At 36.2% G+C, this 23,382-nt stretch overlaps 1 protein-coding gene across 9 annotated transcripts in view; it reads right to left on the bottom strand.

Annotated features, from left to right (window-relative positions):
- Positions 1–1,109: 1,109 nt before the first annotated feature.
- Positions 1,110–23,382, bottom strand: part of SCN2A (sodium voltage-gated channel alpha subunit 2) — a 142,037-nt gene continuing 119,764 nt past the window's right edge. For all 9 annotated transcript variants that reach the window (XM_023259411.2, XM_023259408.2, XM_023259412.2 and 6 more), the window contains 8 exons: positions 22,126–22,299; positions 17,548–17,670; positions 14,986–15,267; positions 13,666–13,719; positions 10,496–10,633; positions 10,024–10,128; positions 6,431–6,701; positions 1,110–4,822 (listed from right to left, as the gene is read on the bottom strand). In XM_023259411.2, coding sequence (XP_023115179.1) covers positions 3,627–4,822; positions 6,431–6,701; positions 10,024–10,128; positions 10,496–10,633; positions 13,666–13,719; positions 14,986–15,267; positions 17,548–17,670; positions 22,126–22,299 — 2,343 coding nt within the window. In that variant the 3' untranslated portion in view covers positions 1,110–3,626. The remainder of the gene's footprint in view (positions 4,823–6,430; positions 6,702–10,023; positions 10,129–10,495; positions 10,634–13,665; positions 13,720–14,985; positions 15,268–17,547; positions 17,671–22,125; positions 22,300–23,382) is intronic.

Raw genomic sequence — 23,382 nt, 5'->3', positions numbered from 1 at the left:
ACTCAGGAGAACATATGATTATGAGAGGTGCCCCAAAATAGAAAAGTAGAGAAGTCTTTCCTGTTTAGATTTGTGACTTGATAATCACAAATTGAATGTATGTCTTATGTGAGCTATCTCCCATTGGTCCAGATTAATGGTTCTTACCCAACAGGGCATGTAGGGTTCACCTGGATGGGTATTTTATGAATCCATACTGTTTCCTAAACCACCTGCATATTCATCTCACCCAGTATGCATTAGGAATAATTTGGGTTGCCATGTTGTGTGCATGTGTGTGTATGTGTGTGTGTATAATTTGAAAAGCTCTCAAAAGCAATACTGACAGGATTCCTTTCACTAACTACAGTCTTAGAAGAGAACCCCTGAAATAAATGGGTCAATGTCTATTTTTTGTACTAAAAGATGAATAATCCCAAAGCCTCCATATTGGAAGCCTTACTTTATACATGATGAATTATGTAATGAAATTCTGAAACAGGAAATGTTCATTTTCTGTAGAATATTTTTTCCTATTGGGCAAAGAGACACTGACTCATTGGCTTTTAACTCTTAGCATGAATCAGCATCAATGGCAAGCCTTAAAAATATTAGATGCTTAAGTCTCATCCCCAGAGATAGGAGTTCAATTGGTCTGGTCTTGGTCCATCCATTGACAGTTTTAAAAAAGTGTCTCAGGTAATTCTAATATGCAATAAGAATTGAGAAACATTTCTCAAAGTGCTCATAATTAGTAGAAAAACCAAATCTGTGTCATTTGGGAATTTAGTTACTATATTATGAAGAGTTGAGATCTAAGCTCACTTAGAAGTTTTGTCAAGGGAATTGCAGAAACGAACATGATGATAGTCTATGGATTTTTTATAGTGACAGCAAATTATTAGGGGTTTAAGCGCACAGAGCCATTGTCTACAGAATGTAATTAACAAGAGATTGGGTGAACAGAAAAGAAACAAGAAAAATATCCTGAATGAAAAACACCAAGAGCCCAAGGAAGGATGAAAAAGCATATAGAAAACTAGATCAAGAATACAAAGGGAAGAAACTAGAGTGAAAAGAGGAACAAAACAGTAGGTAGACGGGAAGGAGAAAGGATGCACAATTTAAAATGTTAGTCAATTTTTTTATTAATTTTTGTTAACTTTCCAGTACTCTACCCAATACCATATCTAGATTTTGGCCAATATTAAAACTAGATATCCAATACACTCTTCTTAATTGATTTCCATTCCATGAAAAAATTTAAAGATGAATTATTATATTTAATGTGTATTCTTTACATTTATATTTTTTTCTGATAGATCATTTTTACATAATAGAAATTTAGCTTTAAATGGCATTTCAAAGATAGAAACAAAGACAGAACAATTAAATACAAAACAAAAGCAAAACCTTTATTCTTCTGGCTTGATTGTAATGTGGTTTACCGTTCTTTATGGTAGTAGCATTTTCCTGCATGCATATCACCAACACACTACAAGTCAATAGCTTTAGTATAAAGAATCTACACTTAATGTTGCCTGTGAAAGAAAAACAAAATGTTTTGCCGCAGCTGGTAATATAATTTCACTACCTGGCTTTGTGAGGAAAAAGAAACAAACAACAACTTGGGACCCATATCATATCTGATACAGTTCTAATGCCATACGGGCCAATAAGAGTAAAATCTATCTGGGTAAACAAACACTGGAAAAGACATTATTTTCTGAATAAAAAGACTAGGTGGAAATATCTGATTCAAGCAATGCCAAGAATATCAACTGATCTTTCCTTAAGCCTCTTTCGATGATAAGGCATTACTATTTGAAAGCAAATGAACGCTGGACTCAGTCTGAGATGTGTTTCACGTCGAAATGTGTGCAAAGTTTACAGTACTAATAAAAAAGCAGAAACCTACACTGCATCTTAGTCTTTGTGTCTTAGTTTGTGAAGTGCTGTAATTTAAAAGTGCTAAGAACAGAAACTAACAATAGTGACTGTGACATCAACCTGAAGATACTTTTAATTTCTCATTTTATGTACAAAAGGCTGAAAAATAAAATAAAATGAACTTTTTACAGTATTTATATTTTCTTAGAAAACTCTAACCATACAGGTTCAACAGATTGAAGCAGCTTGCAATACGTTCGTACGGTCGGGCTTTTTTTAAATTTTTTTTATTTATTTATTTTTTTTACCACAGAGTGTTCAATTAAGATCGGAAGAATAAAAAGCAAGAAGCTCTTCCTTGTTTGCTGCAACCTATTGCTTAATGACACGAGAATGAGGTCTTGGTCGAACAATTTGCTTCACTTTCCCACTGACGTATGGCTTCCCATATTAGACTTCTGAACAGTGGAAGGAGTAAGATACAGCAGCATAGGCAAGATAAACATGCAGCAGTGACGGCTTCAAACTATAATAGAACCAATTACATCATATTACCTGTTGAAAGCTTGCAAACTATACTTACTGTGGTACATATTTGATGCAATAAATACTGTGCTTAAGTCATCATTTGTGTTTGCTCAAACATGCACCACTGGGTAAAATTACTATTTACAAAGCAGACTTTTATTGTTTTTTTTAATTGACATATGCTATGTCAACCTTACCAAGAGCAGAAGATGGCTAAACAATACTGCAGGAAAAAGCAGAATCAACTTTATAAAGTGGTGGGGGATGCTTTTTGGTCAATTCAGGTTCTTAAAAGGATTGATAGGATAGTTTTAGTTTATGCCAAAGGACACTTATCAAAAATGTTATAGTCATGCTGCCGGGACTGTGAATGATCATGTGATGGGGTGTGTGTGTCTGTGTGTATACATATATATGTATATACACGCACATATACATATATACATATATACATGTACATATAATGGATTATGTAAAAATAAAACAATTCTTCAATGCTTGTGAATTCTATGGAACATTTACAGGCACATTAAAATTTTTCTGGATGAGATACCTTAAAAACATGAATAGCTATTTAAGCACCTCAAAAATCTAAAAACATCCTGAAACAAGAAGTAAACTCTTTCTTTTTGTGATGTGATTTTTTTTCACGTGTGAATGACAAATGCAGCATGCTTCATTTAAAATATATCCAGTTGTACTAGAGAAACGTAGAATTCCCTACCTTTAATCCCTCTCCCCAAACATAAACCCATTTACAAAAATAGTCACATATAATAGTAAACAACCTGTGAATTAAAAAAAAAAAAACAGGTGATAAATTCACAGCATACATTTTGTAAAAATATGGCAGGTGTGGCAGTTAAATCATAAACAGTGGTGACAATTACTATCATCAAGTGTCACGTGTTGAATTTACATAAAAATTTAACTTCCCTCCCCCCTTTAAAGTGGTTCCTATAGTCTGAGTAGCCATTACATCTCTGCTCATCAGCAGTGTCAGCTGGTTGTGAAAACAGAAACCTCCTGTCGATGCTGTTTTTCTGGTTTATTGAGTTCCAGTTTGCTGACCAGAGGTCTCTGTCTTGTTATAGGCACTGACCTTAAGTATACATTTGTAAAAACAGTCAGTTTGGCATAGACCTCCTGTGGGAGTCCTGTTGACACTAATCCATCACCATCACAGGCTGTAAACAATTGATCACAAAATGAAATATTCTTTGTTCCTTTTACTTTTTACTTTCCCTGATATCTTTCCCTTTGTCTTCCTTTTCTGATTTGTCTTTTTCAAATTTTTCTTTTTCCGGTTTGGTGACACTGTCATACGAGGGTGGAGAAGTGGTGGAGGGTGTCACGTCGGTTTTCTCTGGAGTCGAATTCTCATTTAGTTTATCAATGAGGATATCGTCTTTGATAGGTGTTCCCTCGCCTTCTTTGCCTTTGTCTTTCTTATAGATACACGAAACCTTTTTCACTTTTTGCTTCAAGAGGTAGCGTCTATAAGCCCTCTGGATAACAACAGCAGACACCTCCTCTTGCTTGCGTTTCAGAGTGGTCGTGATGGGTTCGTAGGAGACTTTGGAGGGGTTCGATGCCATGAACCGCTCCTCCATCTGTATTCGAAGGGCATCCATCTCTCCACTCTCACCCAAAACACGCTTTGTGAAGGCAAATAAGATGTCGAGGCAGTGGATCCGGTCGCCACTGACCATGGGCAGGTCCATGGCAATGAGCTGGACTTTGTTTGGTTTTGCTATGAGGAGAGGAGGATCTAGGGCAGCTGCAAAATCAGAGAGCTTGGAGAACTCTATAAACTGGGTGGCATCAGGATCGAACTTCTCCCAAACCTCATAGAACATCTCAAAGTCATCCTCACTCAGGGGCTCTGCACTTTCCTCAGTAGCGACACTGAAGTTCTCCAGGATGACAGCGATGTACATGTTCACCACAACTAGAAACGATATGATGATGTAACTGACAAAAAAGAAGATCCCCACAGATGGGTTTCCACAGTCTCCCTTAACAGAGCTTCCAGGATGATCTTTTTCAGGGTCACAATCTGGAGGTCCACTATTAAGAATGGGTGCTAGCAATCCATCCCAACCAGCAGAGGTGGTGATTTGGAACAGGCAGATCATGCTGTTGCCGAAGGTCTCGAAGTTGAACATGTCATCAATTCCAACTTCCCTCTTAACATACGCAAAGTTGGACATTCCAAAGATGGCGTAGATGAACATGACCAGGAAGAGCAGGAGGCCGATGTTAAACAAGGCGGGAAGGGACATCATCAGAGCAAAGAGCAGCGTGCGGATCCCCTTCGCCCCTTTGATCAGACGCAAGATTCGACCAATCCTGGCGAGACGGATCACTCGGAACAGGGTAGGGGACACGAAGTATTTTTCTATCAGCTCGGCCAGAAACATACCTGTGGAAAATCAAGAAACAATAACAAAAATAGTGTTATATTTAATAGCAGTGAATGAAAACTTACATGAATTGGATAATCACTAGTTTTACAAAATGTGGGCATGAGAATTAGATATATACATACACACGCACACACATATATAGACACACGCACAATCTGCATTATTTAGCAAAATGAAACTGGTAAGTTTGGTGTTATAACATTAATCCCTCTGAAGGCACTCATACAAGGTATTGATTTTGAAGGTATCAATGGTCATTTTTCCTAGTTCAAGAGAAGCATCTATCAAAAGAAAGATTCAACCACTGAAGACCTACAGATGTTACAGAGCATATGGCAACCAAACAAAGAAGTGGATTTATAGTTCTAAAATTCTAGTTCTGGTATTGGCATAAGAACTAATGGACAAGGCTTGTGATTTTGGATCAGGAATGAAAGATCTTATCCTGAGATGGCTGTGATCCATTTTATTTGGAAGGTGGCAGAATGATGGACAGGAGAGAATCCAGACTTTGCAGCAGACATACTTGGCACTGACTCCTCTCTCTCTCTCTGTCTCTGTCTCTGTCTCTGTCTCTTTTTTTACACATGACTAGATGGTGATAGTTTCCATCTACTTTTGTTGTTGTTGTTAAACTTATCACTTACTGGGGCTCTTCTTTGTTCTAGGCATGATACTAAATGCATCAACTTATATCATCTCATTTAATTCTCCCAATAACACTTGAAATATTTTCTGGAAAGTCAGGGATTGGAGAGGTAACTTGTTGTAGGTCACAGAGCCAGTAATTAGTGGAAATAGGCGAGCTCCAGGCCAGGTCTGCATGATCCCTGAGGCTTGTCCCTTAATCGCTAAATGACCCCCTCATGGCACTGTTGTGATGATCACACAGGATGGAGAATTGTTTTGGTGTTCTAGTGTGTCAGAGAAAGCAGTGTAAATGGTGGAAATCTAATTTTTCCCTCTATGTATGTTTTCTCTTCTCTAAGAGGCAGAACCTTGTCTGAAATCTCTTATATTTACCGCCAGCACCTCATTTAATGCCCTATACTTCACTACTCAATGTGTATTGATGACAATGAAGCTGTTTTGGATTTTTGAACAAAATGTCTACTTCTGGAAAAAGAATATTACAAAGCATAGAAAATATCTGAACCCAGAGGTAAGATGAAGCTTATATATGTGTGAATATATATAAACACACATACAAACTATTCCAATTATCAATATCCTATCTATGGACTATTTGACTACTTCTAATAATTTTTGTGTGTATGTGTGTGTGAATTATTGATTCAAAGCAATACTTGTCTATATCAACGGAGTGTGATTGAGTACAGGATTGTTATGCCAAGTTCCTGTTATCATCTTGTGAAATGAGACAAGATGATAAATGAAAGCTGCAAAATATAAAATCTTTTTTTTACATATCAGTTCATGCACAGCATGCAACAAGAGAAATGACAAACTGAAGAATGGACGTTAGACTTTTATTCAAGATTTTGGGGGGATAAATGAGAAAGATTAGTGAGAAACATTTTCAAAATTTTAAAACAAATTTTTACTACTAACTTCCTTAATTGAGTAAAAGTACCTCTTCTTACCTACGATAGAGAGAATGACCACCACAAAATCAAAAATATTCCATCCGATGGTGAAATAGTAGTAACGAAGAGAGATTAGTTTCAGCACACACTCTCCAGTGAACAAAACAATAAACACCAGATTAATCCAGTACAGAATGTTTGTCATCTCCTGACTCTGGTCATCAGTTTCCACCATCATGGTGACCATGTTGAGGCAGATGAGGATCATGATGCTGATATCAAAGACTTGTTTGGTTACAAAATCAAAGACCATTCCTTGGAATTTGTTCTGGAACAAAGAGTATGTAAAATTCACTTAGGAACATAAAAAAAAATCAAATTCAACATATCTGGTTTTAACATAGCAATATGAAAATGTAGCTTTTATAAAAACATATCATGCTTACTTAATACTTGGAAGAACATTTTGTATACTGGAATATACAACTTTTTCCAAATGTATTTGTTTTACTTATACTGTTCATGATACCAGATTTTGTAAACTGACTTTAAGTTAAGAACCACTTACTGTGTTCTCAGTAACCATAACATCACCATGTATATGATGGATAGCCAGCCAATATTTGCCACTATAACAAATCTTTGTTATCCCGTGTATTGGCACGGGGTATCAAAGTAAACTTTGAAGTACTAATAAACAGCTCTCCAGATTTTTCTCTCATGTTTATTTTTTTCTAGTTTCTGCTTTTATTGTCTTTCCCCAAAGCCAGAGTACCTTAAGGTTCAGCTGGGAAGATGTTTTAAAAAAATTATAGTTCAAGAAAAAGGACATATTTAGAACTCCTGGTGAGATGTAATTAAGTTCTGTATTTTATTTAAATGGTATTGTACCAAGATTAATTTCTTAGCTTTCATTACTGATCTATGGTTATGCCAGATTTTAAAATAAGGAAAATCTGGGTGAAATTATATGGGGTAACTCTTCTGAAAGAATAAAATAATCTTTATAAAAGTTATAGTCCACAATCAGATGTTCAACCTTTGCCCTATTCAGTTTGGACCTTATTTCCAAGCACTGAATGGCTTTATGTCTTGTTTATGAAACTCACCTTACCAGTTCTACTTGTTTGGACCCTGTTTAATACCATTTTGCCTACTTCTGCTTGGTATTTCAAGATTTTTGGGGCTCAAGCCTTGACCTAACTTCCACTAAGCTGTCCTGTACTTTCTTAACTAGAACCACGGATGATCTGTTACCTATACACTTCATAGCTCTCCCGGATTCTGACATGTCTATCCATCTGGATTCTCTATACTAGTGTTCTCCCTCTCTGTTGAGAGACATCCATTACTCCCTATGCAAATTCTTGGACATCAACCTCCTGTTTGTAGTATTTTTCTCTTTTCTCTGAATAGGTATCTGGCTTACTGGACTAGACTTCTATTGCTTCAGGTGAGTCTGTCCTTCCAAAGCCTTCTTCAACTTAATAAATGTGTCTAATTCCAGTTCCAAACCTTCCTCATTAGTTCTTATTTACTGTAGCTTACCTTTCCAAGTCTGGTTATGTTTCTCTTATTTCTACCCTTCTGATATTTCCTATCCCTCTGAATAAAATTTGCAGATTTTACCGTATCATTTTATCTTATCTCCTTGTACTAAAAGAGACTTCCTTCACCCCTTCTCTGGTGACTTTGAATTCAGTTTTAAGTTTCAAGCACTCCGTGTCCTCAGAAAACTTTGTTTACATTTGTCATAAAATTGATGACACTGTATTGCATATGGTTTGCTCTTATTTATTTGTTTTAGTTATTTCTCCTAGTTGTCTGGAGGCTCTGGAGCAGTGTCATTTTTTCTCATAGACTTAATACCTACAGTGTAGGAGGTTCACAATTGCTTAAAATTAGAATGTTTTATCAACAAAAAGCTTAGCTTTCCTGCCCATGTAGTTTTCCAATGGGTCACTTCAACGTATAAATGCAATCCTCAGTCCCTAATTGTTGTCTCCAACTTAAATCCCAGGATGTAGTGTATGCTGCGGGAAGCTATGTAACCCTGGCAGCTTTGTTTGCCAAAGATTTACGTTCTCTCACTTCATCTTGGCCCTTGACGATGATTAGGAATCCTTTCTCCCTCACTTGCTCCAGGATAGTTCCAAACTTCTCAGAAATATCCTATTATTTTGGTCTCTATTCTTTTTTGGGAGCATCAAAATCAGTGTCAAGAAACTCTTCTACTTCTTTTTGCATTTCATATTATCTTGACTTTTCACATATATCTTTTTATATATGATTCCATATTTGCTAGAGGACTCATCCCTCTAAAATATGTGACTTTATTCTATATTCCCTCTCTTCACACTCTTCTTCTCCAGAACTCCTGCTTTGTTTCAAAAACCTACCTCTCAGTCTTAAGAAACGTTATTTTGCTACTTCTAAATACTCATTCTTATTCCTGTCTTTTTTTGATTGCCAGATTCTGCAAGCTAGCATCTCTGATTTTTTTTTTTCTCCATGCATGTCCCTTCTTCATACCTTGCATGACGCTAGTCATTCAGTGTGTATGGTAGAAACTCATAAGTTCTCTTTGTTGGGTTCTTCTTTGCTTCCCATATTCAATTAATAGACACACTTTGTAATTGTACTCTAGTGACAGGTCACAAATCCATCCACTTTAATTCATCTCCACATGACTCTGGTTCAGGCTACCCATCATCGCTACCTATCATACCCTATCATCATCTATCCGTCAGCTCCAAAACAAATCTAATAAGCATACACATTGCCCCTGCCAATACTGGTTGAGTTATCTTCACAAAACTGAAAATGACCAGGTCCCCTTCAATCTCTTCCAGCTGCTCTAAAGATAAAGGCAACCTTTGAACATAACATACAAAGCTCAGAAAAGTCTGTGTACCCTAACTTCTTTCTCAACACATTCCAATAAGCCCCCACTCTCTACATCCCAGCCTCACTGGCCTTCCTACTTCAAGGCCTTCACACATGCACTGCCCTTCTGTTAAAGGTCTCTTTTCTTCCAGACAGTAATTCCCTGCAGCAACCAAGCAGCTACTGGCATATAATATACAATTGGAAGAACCATAAAAATTCAGAATGATGTCATCAGATTTAGAAGCAAGATGGTAGGGGAAATGTGAAATATTTTTAAAACCAGGAAAAACAAAACCTGTGACTTGTTTCATAATGATTCCAATCAATCTGCAGAGTTGGACAGGAAATGTGGCAAATCTGAGATGTACCGATTATTCCAATTCATCCCCACCACGCTCTGTGAACACTCAGTATTTCCACACAGTGTATGTATGGATATGTTTTCTTCTCTACATTATTAGACACTCCTCAGTGACATCAATTCTATGTAATACTATTGGCATGTAAGTCTGAAACTTTTTATTTACACATATTTTATATGTTTATATATAATACGTAATTTGTGCGTTATATTATATATAATATATATACACTTAGACTATTACACATATACTTAGGCTATTTAGGCTAGCTGCTAGTCACATTGCTAAGATAGAAATTTTGTTTTGTAAATTCATAAAAGTACTAGTATCTAGCAATTTGGGCTGTGTACATTGTAAATAACATAGATCTTGCTGGGAATGAAAGTATGTTATTCTTACAGCAGGCCGAGGGATGGGTTTTTGTGGTTTCTTTGAACCCAGTTTTTTCATTGCATTGTAGTATTTCTTCTGCTCTTCTGTCATAAAAATGTCTTGACCTCCAAAGTAAAGAAATGAAAGCAAAACTTGTTAAAATCATGTTCTTTGCTAGTTATAAAATCTACCTCAGAAATTGTGTGAAATCGCTTCCACTTGCTATTCTAATGTTGCCAATATCCGCATTTACAGAGATGCATATATTCAATCTTTAAAGTATTCTGTATTAATCAGTCATATTTCTATACTGAAAATATCAATACATGCTATCTGAATTAGCAATTACTTAAAAACTCACAATTGATTAAATATCTCAAGATAATTTCAGAATTGTATATTTCTTCTTTTTTGCTGATTACATTTTAGACCCTAAAAGAACTAGTGTGACAGGTTCAATTCACATTTTAGAATAAAGAGGAAGTTTTAGTATACTTATCTTCTTTTTCTGTTGGTTGAAGTTATCTATGATGACACCAATGAAAAGATTCAGGGTAAAGAACGAACCAAAAATAATAAAGATGACAAAATAAAGGTACATGTACAGATTGTCTTCATACTTGGGTTGTAATTCTACCTACAAAATATTAAGGAATGATAACTATTAGAACCACTACTTGTTTTATAAAAGGGACATCAGCAAATTTTCAATTCTCAAAGCATGTCTCAATTGCTGGGAACGAAAAAAAGGTCAAACATTAAAGAGATTTTAAGAAACAGCAAATCTAACATGCTTATTGAAGAGTCCTACAAGACTGCTCACTGATTTGACAAAGTAAAACAACTCATAGAAAAGTCTAGATAATTAAAATTCATTTCACCCAGTAAGTTTCTAGATTATGAATGTACTTTCCCCAAAGTCCCCCAGTAGGGCATGCAGAGTGAGGATTTGCTCTTCCTGCAAAAGAGATGTTTGAGTCACACTATTTTGTGTTAAAACCTTTAAGATTTATTCTCTCTAATTTAGTTTTTTCATCTGTAAAATGGAAATAATAGAATCTTAACCTCACAGGGTAGTTGAAAATGTTAAATATATTAATGTATGAAAAGGGCTTAAAAAACCAGTGCCTGGCCAGTAGTAATAACTGAGTGTAAAGGTTTGATTTCTATTACACATTTCTCTTCATAGGCTAGAGTTATTATTGTATGTGTGGATATGGGTTCATCTGTTGGATCATTCCTTCTTGAAAATTAGTGTATAGATTCATCCTACTCAGTAAGCTTTAGGCACAGTTTCTGTAACAATGATACCCTCTCTTGTCCAGCACACTTTTGGTCAAAAAAAAAAAAGAGTGACAGTTGGCTTGAGCATTGACTATAATCTATAGCTCAGGTCACACAGGATATTGGTCTAACCAACTCAGTTAACCAGTCCCAGGTGGTAGTGGATACAGGTAATGTATCATTGTGTCATGAAAGCAATGTAGAGGGTAACGGCCCACTTGATATATTTTTCTAATAAAATAGAGTAAAATGGAAAATATTAGAAGTATTGTAAAAGTACATATTCTTTGATGAGACTTTTATTTCATTTCTGTGTGTAGATAGCAAACAGTGATAGAAAATGATACATTTAAATGTTTTTAAATTAAATACTATATATACAGAAAAGTGCACAGCACATAAGGGTAAAATGTAGTAATAAATTGTTACAAAGTGAATGTCACAGTGCAGGACATCGTCAAGAATTCAGAAACCCTTGGTGTATCCTTCCCAAATATAAACTCTATAATCCCTACTAAAGGTAATCATTATCCTTTTATGGTAATTATTTCCATGCTTTTTCTTAGAGTTAACATCTAAGTGAGCATTCTTGAACAGTAAGATTAGTTTTGTCTACATTTTGTCTAGTGGACACATTTGCATAACTCTGTTTTACACATATATTTTTAAAAATTTTATTTTTAAGTTATCTCTACATCCAACATAGGGCTTGAACTCATGACCTGAGGTCAAGAGTTACATACTCTACCGACGGGGCCAGTCAGGTACCCCAACTTTGTTATATTTTTAAGATTCATCCATGGTGTTGCATATGCTGTATTTGTATATCATTTCATCACTGTATAATATTCAATTATTTGTCCATTTCTACTACTTTTGAGTTGTTACCAGTTTTTGCTAGTCCAAAAAGTTATGTTCATTCTTGTACATAGATTCTGCTATGCATGCACAAAAGTGTAGGATATATTGCTAAAAATGAAATGGCAAGGTTAAAGAATACCTTGAATTTTATTAAATAATGTGATAATGCTCAACTTTTTAAAATAAATATTTATCTATTTTTTCCCGGTAGCATTAAAAGTTCTTATTGTTCTTTATTCTTGACAATACTTGGTACTGTCATAATTTTTAATAGGCCTAATTAAAATTAGGCAATAATGTCACATTTTGGGTTAAATTTGCATTTCTCTGATGACTACTGAGAATAAGAGCAAGCAATTTTGATGTCCACTTGGATTTCATCATTTGTAAAATGCTTAAATGCTGAGGAGTTATGTAGCAGACACTGTCTTCTAAGTTACTAAGGAAGAAACTGAAAGTAAGTTGCATATCAACCTGTTGATAAGGAAGGTGGAGAGAACTTTAAATGAATTAATCAAAACAAGTAGGAAACTACTGTAGAAGAAAGTGGTTATGAGCTCATGCTTGTGGTCAGAGTTCAAAAACATATACAACCGCTTAATGCATTGAGCCTCTTTGCTTCAGTAGTGAAATGAAGTTAATGTCAACCACACAATAACATTGTTACTTAAGATTCAATGTGATAGTATAAGAAAGCCCTTAGCTGAGGGAGTAGTAATACATAATTAATTATTATTATTATTATTATTCAAAAGAGCACATAACTGGGATTCTTGAAACAGAGATACAATGCTGTGCTTTTAGTTCTTGTGCTCTCTCTCTCTCTCTTTTTTTAATAAGGTGAAAAAAACCCCACAGGAGTTCTTTCTCAGTTACCACCTGGTTATTGGTGCTAGGGAAGTAACATTTTGAGTTTAATTGCTATGCTCCGGCAATATACCAGAAGGCAATCTCTTCTTTCCAAAATGTGATTTCCTTTCTCCTTGTTAAACAGTACAAAATTAATGAAAAGTGTACACAAAATTTCAAAAGTGTTGAGGTGTGTAAAGTAGACTGTGAAGGCCCCTGCCTTCTACCACAAAAATCTCACATCCCAGAGAGAAACACTAAAGTTTTGTTTGTTTTGTTTTTCCACCATTAGATTCTTCTATTACAAGGAAGATAAAAAGATGGAGGAAATCTGTGACAGACAAAGGAAGTGCGTTCTTTGTTAAGAGCTTCTAATGCACAAATGGCCAGAACTATCGGAGCCAAAAATAAATTGTCTCAGTGTGCAAAATCAACAAGTTTTTAAGTGCTGGGTGTCATGCTAGATAGAGAAAAGACGTGTTCAAAGATTTACAGCGAGTAGAGAAAAACATTCAAATCAAATTTTGGAAGAAATAATGCAAGGTTGAATATCTTATTTTTGTAAAATAGATGTTTTCTATAAATTGACTCATTGTTTTATTTACCAGTAAATTACAACACTGTGGAAACATTCACTGGATCAAATTAAACAATTTTTCCTTTAAATAGACTTACGTTTCGTGAATCAACAGCTGCATACATGATATCCATCCATCCCTTAAATGTGGCCTGTAAAAAAGTCAGACCACTTAGTTTTTCTCCCCCACAAATTATAATTTTAGAAAAGAAAGTTAAGTATCGGATTGACCAAGATTCATTCAAAAACAGGTATACAAAATAGTTTGGGGTTAGTATTTAAACTCTGGTCAAAGTTTGTAATATCATAGAAAATACTTCAAATTTATGTTCTTCTATGAACCTATAATTAAGCCATGACAGATTATAACAATGTGCTATCATAAAAGCAATTATCAACAACCTTTGACTCTGATATGCCTATGAGAATACAACATAAAATTTGATAAAATAATTTGGTGTATATGATACTAGCATCAGACAAGATGAAAAATATGCTGCATTGCTTGATTGTAATGCTTTCCATTCTACTTATTCTCTTCTAAATGGTATTCTCACCGATCACGAATCATGATGCTTTAGTCTCGAAAATCTACATATTGTTGATTATACTATTTTAAGACAATTATTCCATAAAACAAAGTAATTTCCTAGTCGGAAAGCAAATATATTCAGCTGCAATGCACTCTTTTAAATATTTATGTTTTTTTGCAGACATAGCAAACCTGAAAACAAAAGTCTTATACGTTTTTTTTCAGTTCCTTAGAGCCACAGAATCTGTTCTTCCCCCTAATATTCATACAGTGTTGGGTATCATGCAGGTGGATCAGCTCAGGGAGTGGTCAGTTGAGAAGCGGGATAGATTGTCTATGAATTTATAACAGATATAATGAACTTGATAGGAAGATTTTTATTTGCAGGAGAGCAATCTCCCTATCTGAAGGAGTTCAAGCAGCAGGCAGGAAAGGTGGGAATTGGTGTGACAGATGTTAAGGTGGGGAAGCTTGGTTGTGGTGGTGAAGGTTAAGTGGGTGAAGACTTGATGAGGGTTTGGTACTGTCTGGTGGCCAAGGAGTACAGAGCTCTACCACTCCTCCTCTTACCCATATACGCTTTTCCAACCCCACCCTAGGGCCACTGCCTCTACTTTGCTCAGAGTCGGGGTGGGGTAAAACAGTGGGAACCTACATAACAATGTCAGTAACAAGGGATTGGTTCTAGGGTACCTAATGCATAGTCTGAAAGACTGTAAACTTTGTAGAGCTTTCCAGTTTCCAACATGGTGCAGAAAAGTTCAGCAATGATTAGAAAGAATCTAGGCAGACGGGCTTGAGAAATACGTTTTTGGAAATATTGAGGGGGGAGGTTTCAAACTCATGTAAACAAGACATCACAGAGAATAATAAAGTGGTTACTTACTACTTGAAGCAGAGAAAGATATCCAAGTCCTACATTATCAAAGTTTACTTTCACATTTTTCCACCTGGCAGTTTGATTGCTCTCTATGAGGGCTTTACATTCGCTGTAGTTGTTGACCACACTTACATCAAACATTTCTCCAGTGGTGTAGTTAATACAATGATAAAACTTGCCAGCAAAAAGATTCACTCCCATGATACTGAATATGAGCCAAAAGATCAGACAAACCAGAAGTACATTCATTATGGATGGAATGGCTCCTAAAAGAGCATTGACAACAACCTGGCACAGAAACGAGAAGGGAAAACAAGTGAAAAGTCAACAGCCATTTTAAACACTATTCAAAGAACAGCATTCAAATGAAAGAAAAGATATCTGTTCTTAAAGTTAAATATTGGGCAGAAACTATCTGCAGTATCTAGCAGCTCCAGTAAAAAAAAAAAAAAACAAAACTTTACAATTATAGTTCAGAATAGTATAAAATAAATTTTATACTGTAGAAATGCTTTCTCAAGAGGTAAGAACATACACATGGCACATTTTCATCAAAGAACGGAACTAATTCTAAGTGGGGAGAATAATTAGGGGTGCAAATAGTGACGTGGCTGTAAAAGCAGGGTCACCATGTGGATATCACAATTTCTAAAAATTTGCAAACCATAAAATTTATTATCCACAATTTGAAAGTAGAACAACACGTGAGGGTCATTTTCCAGGGCAAAAGGGAACACTAATAATAATTATTCTGGGAACGCAAGTATAAGCCAGGACTGTCCCAAGCAGTGTAGTCTAGGTTCTCCCTACACATGCAAACTTTGGAGCAGAGATCGAAACATGGAAATTGATCATGTGATGGGGAGAAAAGGGTTTGGAGGGCAGGAGATCTGCGGGCCGGTTTACATCACAAATTAGCTGTGCACCTTTGGGGAAGTTATTTCATTTTTCTGATCCTCCTTTGGGGAATCCCTTTCAGAAGAAAATTCTCATAAAACACTGCAATTTGATCCCAAGGTCTTCACTGAATGTTTTTGTTCCTTGCAGCTTTCTCAATTAACTAGGACTTCCAGGAAACGTTTTTCAGCACTTTTTAAAATTATCCCTCAAGGAAATATTCAGCAAAATATCTTTTTCTGTGCAAGTGCACCTAACCTACACCAGAAATAAACTTTATCGATGAACAGACATGTAAAATATGAGAAATACATGCATTAACCTTCCTCAAATGCTTTATGATATAAAAAGTACATACGTACATACATATAAATATATGAGTAACGGTGTCTTACAGCAACAATACCAAATGAGTACTTGGCAAAAGGCACAATTCATCTGCAAATTGGCACCTGGAGCCTAGTCAGTAAAGGACAATGTTTTAATGTGTTTTTAAATGAAAGTAGCTTTAAAAGAACTTAATACAGTACTAAGTTACTACTAGAATTTCAACTCTCTAATAATTCAGAGGGACTTGTGGACTTGACAGTTCATTTTTAAGTTCACTACAAGGAATGCTCTGCAAATGTGAGGAGATGATACTGGTTAAAAGACTTAAAACATACACACGCAGGCGCGCGCACACATACACACACACACACACTCACAAAACTGGATAGCAAAGAAATAACACACGTGTTTTCCAAGACAGATGTATGGAAGGACTATCTATGCAAATTTGATATAGAAAATATGAAAAATTATTTTAGTACTGACAGTTTGATTCTCCTTCTTAAATTAAAACTACTACTGATTTTAAATTAGTAAAGTGAAAATAATTTAACAGCTAACCATTCCTTTCTATGCAACCATGCGCACACCAACACACAAGCACGCACACTTACACACATCATTCATTTCTGGTTATGTCTGAAACATTCAGAGAAAGCCCCAAGTAACTATTTCCAAATATCAGAAAAAGCGTCATTTTCTAAGAGTTTCTTTTGGAATAGCTAAATCCACAGAGACAGGGCGTCATCATTTCCTCCGTGCTGAGGGTGTGTGTTCTCAGGTTACGTGCCCCGGGGGATGACAAATGGCAACACAAATTCCTCCTTGTCCCTGTGTACCACCTTTCTAAATGACTGTTAGATTTCCACAGCCGGCCTACTTTTTAGCCACCTCAGCCTGTGTTTGAAAGCTAAAGGGCCAGATTCAGATTTTAAAAGACTCACAACACATCATAGGAGCAATGAAGAAATGAGGAATTCTTTGGTGGTTTTAAGTTACAGTCAGTGGAATTTCCTGCACATTTACAAATGGAATGAACATAACTAATCTTGTCTCACATTTGAAGTCTATGCAACATGATTGAGATTTCCCACAGAGTGAAAAATCTACTTAGAAGCGGTCTAATTGTTTCTAATTAGAAGGAATCACTTAGGCATTCTATTATGTGAGTGTCTCCAACAGTGTCGTTTATGGACATCTGACAAGTTTCATTGATCAACTGGTTACATCGGTATGGATGTATAAGACATAAAGTCTCCATGGATTTGTCATTTCTGAGGTAGAAAATGTCAGTCTGTTCTCAGTTATAATTCCAGCAATTTCTAAAGCAGTGGCTCTTACCCTCATTCCTTCAAACCGGGATAAGGCTCTCAATGGCCTCAGAGCTCTTAGTGTTCTGAGGGATTTGATGGCACCAAGTTCTGAGTAACCCAAGGCATTTGCAGTCAGGCTAACCAATGAGACCTATACAGAGAAAGCAACACAGTTTTCTTATTTATAGACAAAAATGCTTACCCCGTTCAATCTTGCTCTGTGCAATAAACCAGTAGTTCTCAACCTCTAGTGAGTATCAAAATCACCTGGAGGGCTTACTGAAAACACAGATTGCTGGCAGGCAGAGTCTGATTCAGCAGACTTGGGGTAGGGCCTGAGAATGTGCATTTCTTCAAGTTCCCAGGTAAGGCTAAAGATACTGGTCTGTCAGCCATACTTTGAGAACCACTGCCATAAACTTACGAGAAAGAAGCTATACATGTTCTCTTTTCAAGATTCTTGACAAGAACAGTTTTTTTTTAATTAAATGTAAAACAAGAAACAGAATACCACAGAAGTGCAATCTTCATCTACACATCTGTAAAATTCTATTTAGCACACCCGCAAGGAAGAAGGTTAAAACAGTGCAAGTACACAGGTGAGGTACGTAAACCACTGGTGAATCTGAGCACAAACACACTCAGAAAGATCTAGGCCTCTAAATAGTGGCTTTGTCTTTGTGACAACTTCATTACAAGGGCATAAAACCATTAATTACATCAAATTAAAATAATTAACTAAAAAAAGAAAAATTGAGATTTCAGGGGGTGCCTGCATGGCTCATTTGGTTAAGCATCCGACTTTTGATCTCAGCTCAGGTCATGATCTCGTGGTTTGTGGGTTCAAGCCCCATCTCGGGCTCTGCACTGACCGGATTCTCTCTCCCTCTCTCTCTGCCCCTCCTGCTCCCTCTCTCAAAATAAATAAATAAACTTTAAAAAATAAAAATAAAAATAACCCTCTTAAAAAATTGAGATTTTAGTATGACTAATTAGAAATTGCCAGAACAATATTTTTTGGGTCATTTATACAGACAATTAATGTAGTTGATAGAAGTTCTAAAATCTCAACTAAAAAGGAAAAGAACAACTCTTACAAGTGGCACAGAAATGTCTGATTTCCTTTGAAAGTACATAGAAAACTCATTAAAACTACGTAATCTAAGAAAAAGTATTTTTTCTAAATGGCACTTGAATTTCAAAAGCAATAAATAAAAATAGATGTGTAATATAACTTTTAAGAGCATAGTGTAAATGGTATTTGAAAAAAATATTTTTTTGAAAAATAAATGAAGTACACAGAAAATTTTTCCAACAAAACTTATTCAAAGTAATTTGGCACATGAAATGTGAAATAACAAAACCTCTAAATTTGGCAAAAATTGAGCTACAAAAATGTATCTTAAGTGGTTTACGTATTTTTCCTAAAATCTAAACTTTTAGCCTTTGTGAGCCCTCTCTTCACAGATAATTGAAAACTAAAGTTACTGAATTGTCATTCGTTGTGAAGATTTTCTGCATATAAAATATGAGGCCCTGGACTACTTAATCTTCCCTGAAGACAGAATCCAAAAGAAATAAGCATAAATTAAAGAATGAAAGGTAAAAGTAGGGCATAAGAAAAAAATTCTGAACAGGGACAATATTTATTGGCTAATTAAAAGAAATGGTAAATTATCCAATTTTATGTGACTTGTGTAGTGAAATGTGAGAAGGAGATACATTCAGGCTTTCTCATCTTTCTGGAGCAATCTCCTAATTGGTCTTTTGGCCTCTAAATTATCCCCTTTCTATTCAGTCATGCACTACCCCACCACACTTCTCTCTCTAGTAGAGCAAGCTTTTTGTGTTACTTTCCATAGATAATGCCTTATGGGCTTCCGTATCTCTTTGGATGGCATCTCAGATACTTTAAACACTTCTCAAACTTACCTTTCTTACGTCATCATCCAACTACGATACATTTGTCCTCACCCTGTGGCACTGTTCTTACCCTCTAGTGTTATGTGTTTCTTGAACAGGCCCTGCTTGGTATGCATCAGTATTTTAACGCTTTGGCGTCCCTCCCCTTATCTATACTTGCTGATGCTCGCATTCCTCAAACTCCAGCTTACATTGTGCTGACCTCACAAAGCCTTTCCCCCTTCCTTAGTGAAGTGAACAGCACTTCTAATACCAACATCATCTTCTCATTGTATATATATCTGTCCTCATTAGTCCACTTTAAGCCAGAAGCTAGAAAAAGACATTCATATTTGTAACTTTCATAACAAAACAGAAGATCACTAATATATTTGATATAAAGCAAGGTATTGATGAGTTTCACATATTGTCTTAAGAAGTTTTTTTTTAACGTTTATTTATTTTTGAGAGAGAGAGAGAGAGGGCGGGCAGCAGAGGGGCAGAGAGAGAGGGAGGCACAGAATTCGAACCAAGCTCCAGGCTCTGAGTTGTCAGCACAGAGCCCGATGTGGGCTCGAATTCAGGAACTGTGACATCATGACCTGAGTCGAAGTCAGATGCTTAACTGACTGAGCCACCCAGATGCCCCAAGAAGTCTTCTTAAATTTAAGAAGGTAAATATCAGGATATGCTCAGTAATATGAGCATCAGCTGCAGGACAACTGGATTTCTCCTAAGAATTTCTTTATATTCAGGTCATATTGATTTAATGCCTTTAATATTACACAGACACATTAAATGGAAGATATTTTTATTATAAATTTACCAATGTTTCATAACCACATACAGAAAATAAAGAGAAGGAAAAGTATCATCCATAATCCCATTATGCAAATCAAAGGTTATAGTCTTGGTATATTTTTTCATTGTGTGCTGTCTAATCAAATGTGGTTTTAAGTATTTTTTAATTGTCTTCCTATATTGCCAGAAAACTTTTGATGTAATTCTGCATGAAGACTTTATATATTACATTTAATAGTGGATTTGCTTTAGGCAGATTAGGAAAAAATATATAACAAAGATATTTTCCACCTTAAATTCAAAGAACTCTCTTTGTCTCATAATTTTTTCTTCTGTTGGGTGATTAGAAAGTTTATATTGGATTAAAAGTTGATTTTTCTTTCATTTGAAACTATAAAAAATAACTTTCTTCATGAAACGGTCCTTTTTTTGTTGTTTTTTACTGGCATGATATGCAAGTTTTATATATCAAAATATTTCAAGTTAAAAATATGTCTTTAAATTCCAAGGAATTACAGGGGTGCCTGGGTGGCTCAGTCGGTTGAGCGACCGACTTTGGCTCAGGTCATGATCTCACAGTTTGTGAGTTCGAACCCCACATTGGGCTCTGTGCTGACAGTTCAGAGCCTGGAGCCTGCTTCAGATTCTGTGTCTCTCTCTCTCTCTGCCCCTTTCCCACTCATGCTCTGTCTCTCTCTGTCTCTCAAAAATGAATAAATGTTAAAAAAAATTTTAAATTCCAAGGAATTACAATCAACAGAATATTACCTTCAAAATGCACTATTTAGCACATTGTTCTTTCCTGCAAATTCCAGAGTCCTCCTCCTCCTTTGCTGGCTGTGAACATCATCCTGTCACCTCCCCCATGTGCCTGTCCCCTGTCCCCACTGACTTGCCTAGTCTTTTCTAGAGAAAAGGCCTTTAAACTTCTTTTTACCCATTATGCATAGACTACTGATTTAAAAGGCATTTAAGAAGTAAGTCTCTGGGGGTGCCTGGGTGGCGCAGTCGGTTAAGCGTCCGACTTCAGCCAGGTCACGATCTCGCGGTCCGGGAGTTCGAGCCCTGCGTCGGGCTCTGGGCTGATGGCTCGGAGCCTGGAGCCTGCTTCAGATTCTGTGTCTCCCTCTCTCTCTGCCCCTGCCCCATTCATGCTCTGTCTCTCTCTGTCCCAAAAATAAATAAACGTTGAAAAAAAAATTAAAAATAAATAAATAAAAAAAAAAGAAGTCAGTCTCTGGAACTAACAGAAAATGATTTTTATTTCTTTTGTTCTTTTGTGAATAAAAAGTGAGATCTATACTCCCTCGGAAACCAGAGAGCAACTTCCTATTCAATTTTTTTAAAGACTTTTATAGTCTGGTACTCCACCTTTATTTTCAACACCAGGGCAGTTTAATAAAACTCTGAAATAATTGGCCCACAGCCAATCTATTTCAATCATCCCACAAATCAAGAAGTGTCTCCTGCTTTTTTGACTTTCAAGTTTCCTTGTAATTAGTAATCCATCTTGGGACAAACACCTCTCAATACTCTGATGATGACAAAAATACTAACGTCAAAGATAACTGTGAGGAATTTAAATACAGTAATTCTGTCAAAGGTAAGAATGAGAAAAGCAAAACTTCTACATTAATATATTTTGTGTAACTTGGGATTTAAATATTAATTTGCAACTAAATCAGTAGGTAAAGTAAGGCAGCATTTGACTGTTTCACCTATGAAAGTATCTGAATTTAAATCAGCAAAAAAACATTTTGGGGTAGATTCTCATTGGGAAAATGGGAATCATCATTTATATATACATGAAGTTTTTACTGAGTACCTACTATGTGCCAGGCACCATTGTTAGAACTATCATATCATGCCAATGGGATGAAACAAGAAAGTGCAGAATACTCACATCAACAATGAGGAAATCTAGCCAGCACCAGGCATTGGTGAAATACATTTGAAAACCATACGCAACCCACTTTAGAAGCATTTCCAGGATGAATATATAAGTGAAAACTTTGTCAGCATATTCTAACATGGTCTTAATGGTTTTTCGCTGCTCGATATATATATCTTCAAAGGCCTGTAAGTGAAAAAAATTCCAATGAATTTCATTGTCATAAACTGTCTCTAATTGATGTCTTAATAGGAAAACCATGCTGCAAGCCTCTACCCAGGTGCTTAAGTCTGGAAGGCTTCTTCCCATTTCCCATAGTGGCATTTTGCTTTATAGTTACCTGTAGGCAATGACTATTGGCTGCACATTTCAGTCAGCCAATGAATTAAAATAATTTTTAAATTAGGGTATCAGAGTATCTCAAAGAGCTTAAAAATTTTGCGACTGTCAGGTCCATCTCTCCACAGCAGGAGGGAGAAAATCAAGTGTGAGTAGATCTGCTTTGTTCAGTGCACTGTAATGTATTCTCTCAGTAATGCGAATGTAAGGCAAGGAGCCCCCCCCCCCCCCAATCTGGAGAAAGAGGGACAGAGGTTTATCACTTTCTCCACTCTATTTCTCTTGCTCAATCTGGGCACGTGTGTGGTGTGTATTTGGGAAGCTCCCTCTTTCCATCCCTGTATCATTTTGCAGAGCTCTTAGGAAAGGTTGGGGAACTCATTTTCAGGAGCCTTTGGGTGTTCTGGAATGAAAAGACCACTTATCTAACTCAATCCCCTCATAGGAAAAACTATCAGGATAACTTGGTGGTCTGGATTAAGGACAAAAGAATATTTTCCTTTTTGGAGAAAAGGGGATCTGGGCTTGCGACCAGGGCTCAAAACAAAGACCTAAAATCTTTTGAGCTCAATTTACAGCTGAAGCTGGAAGCGCCCCAGAAGCCAGCCATTGTGTCAGCATGTTAGTGCACTTTGGGGAGATTTGACTGGGTATGATTGAGAACCAAGAGCTAAGACAGCGAAGACACTAGTTACTGGTGAGACTTCAGAGTTCCCTCTTTATTGGCATTAAAAACGCAGGGCTGGCTCTCTTTGCTCAAGTACATGGCAGGATGCTGGATTCTTAGTCAAATCAGAGGCAGGGTTAGAGGCCTCCACTTACAACACTATAATCCCCCTAATGAAATCCACTCACCAAACACGGTAGTGACTAACTGAAAAAATAAAAGAAATGCAGCCACATTTGTATCACCAAATGGGAAAACAGGTC

The sequence above is a fragment of the Felis catus genome, chromosome C1, assembly GCF_018350175.1.
Source record: "Felis catus isolate Fca126 chromosome C1, F.catus_Fca126_mat1.0, whole genome shotgun sequence".
Lineage (NCBI taxonomy): Eukaryota > Metazoa > Chordata > Mammalia > Carnivora > Felidae > Felis > Felis catus.
This window is presented reverse-complemented; position numbering and strand designations above follow the sequence as displayed.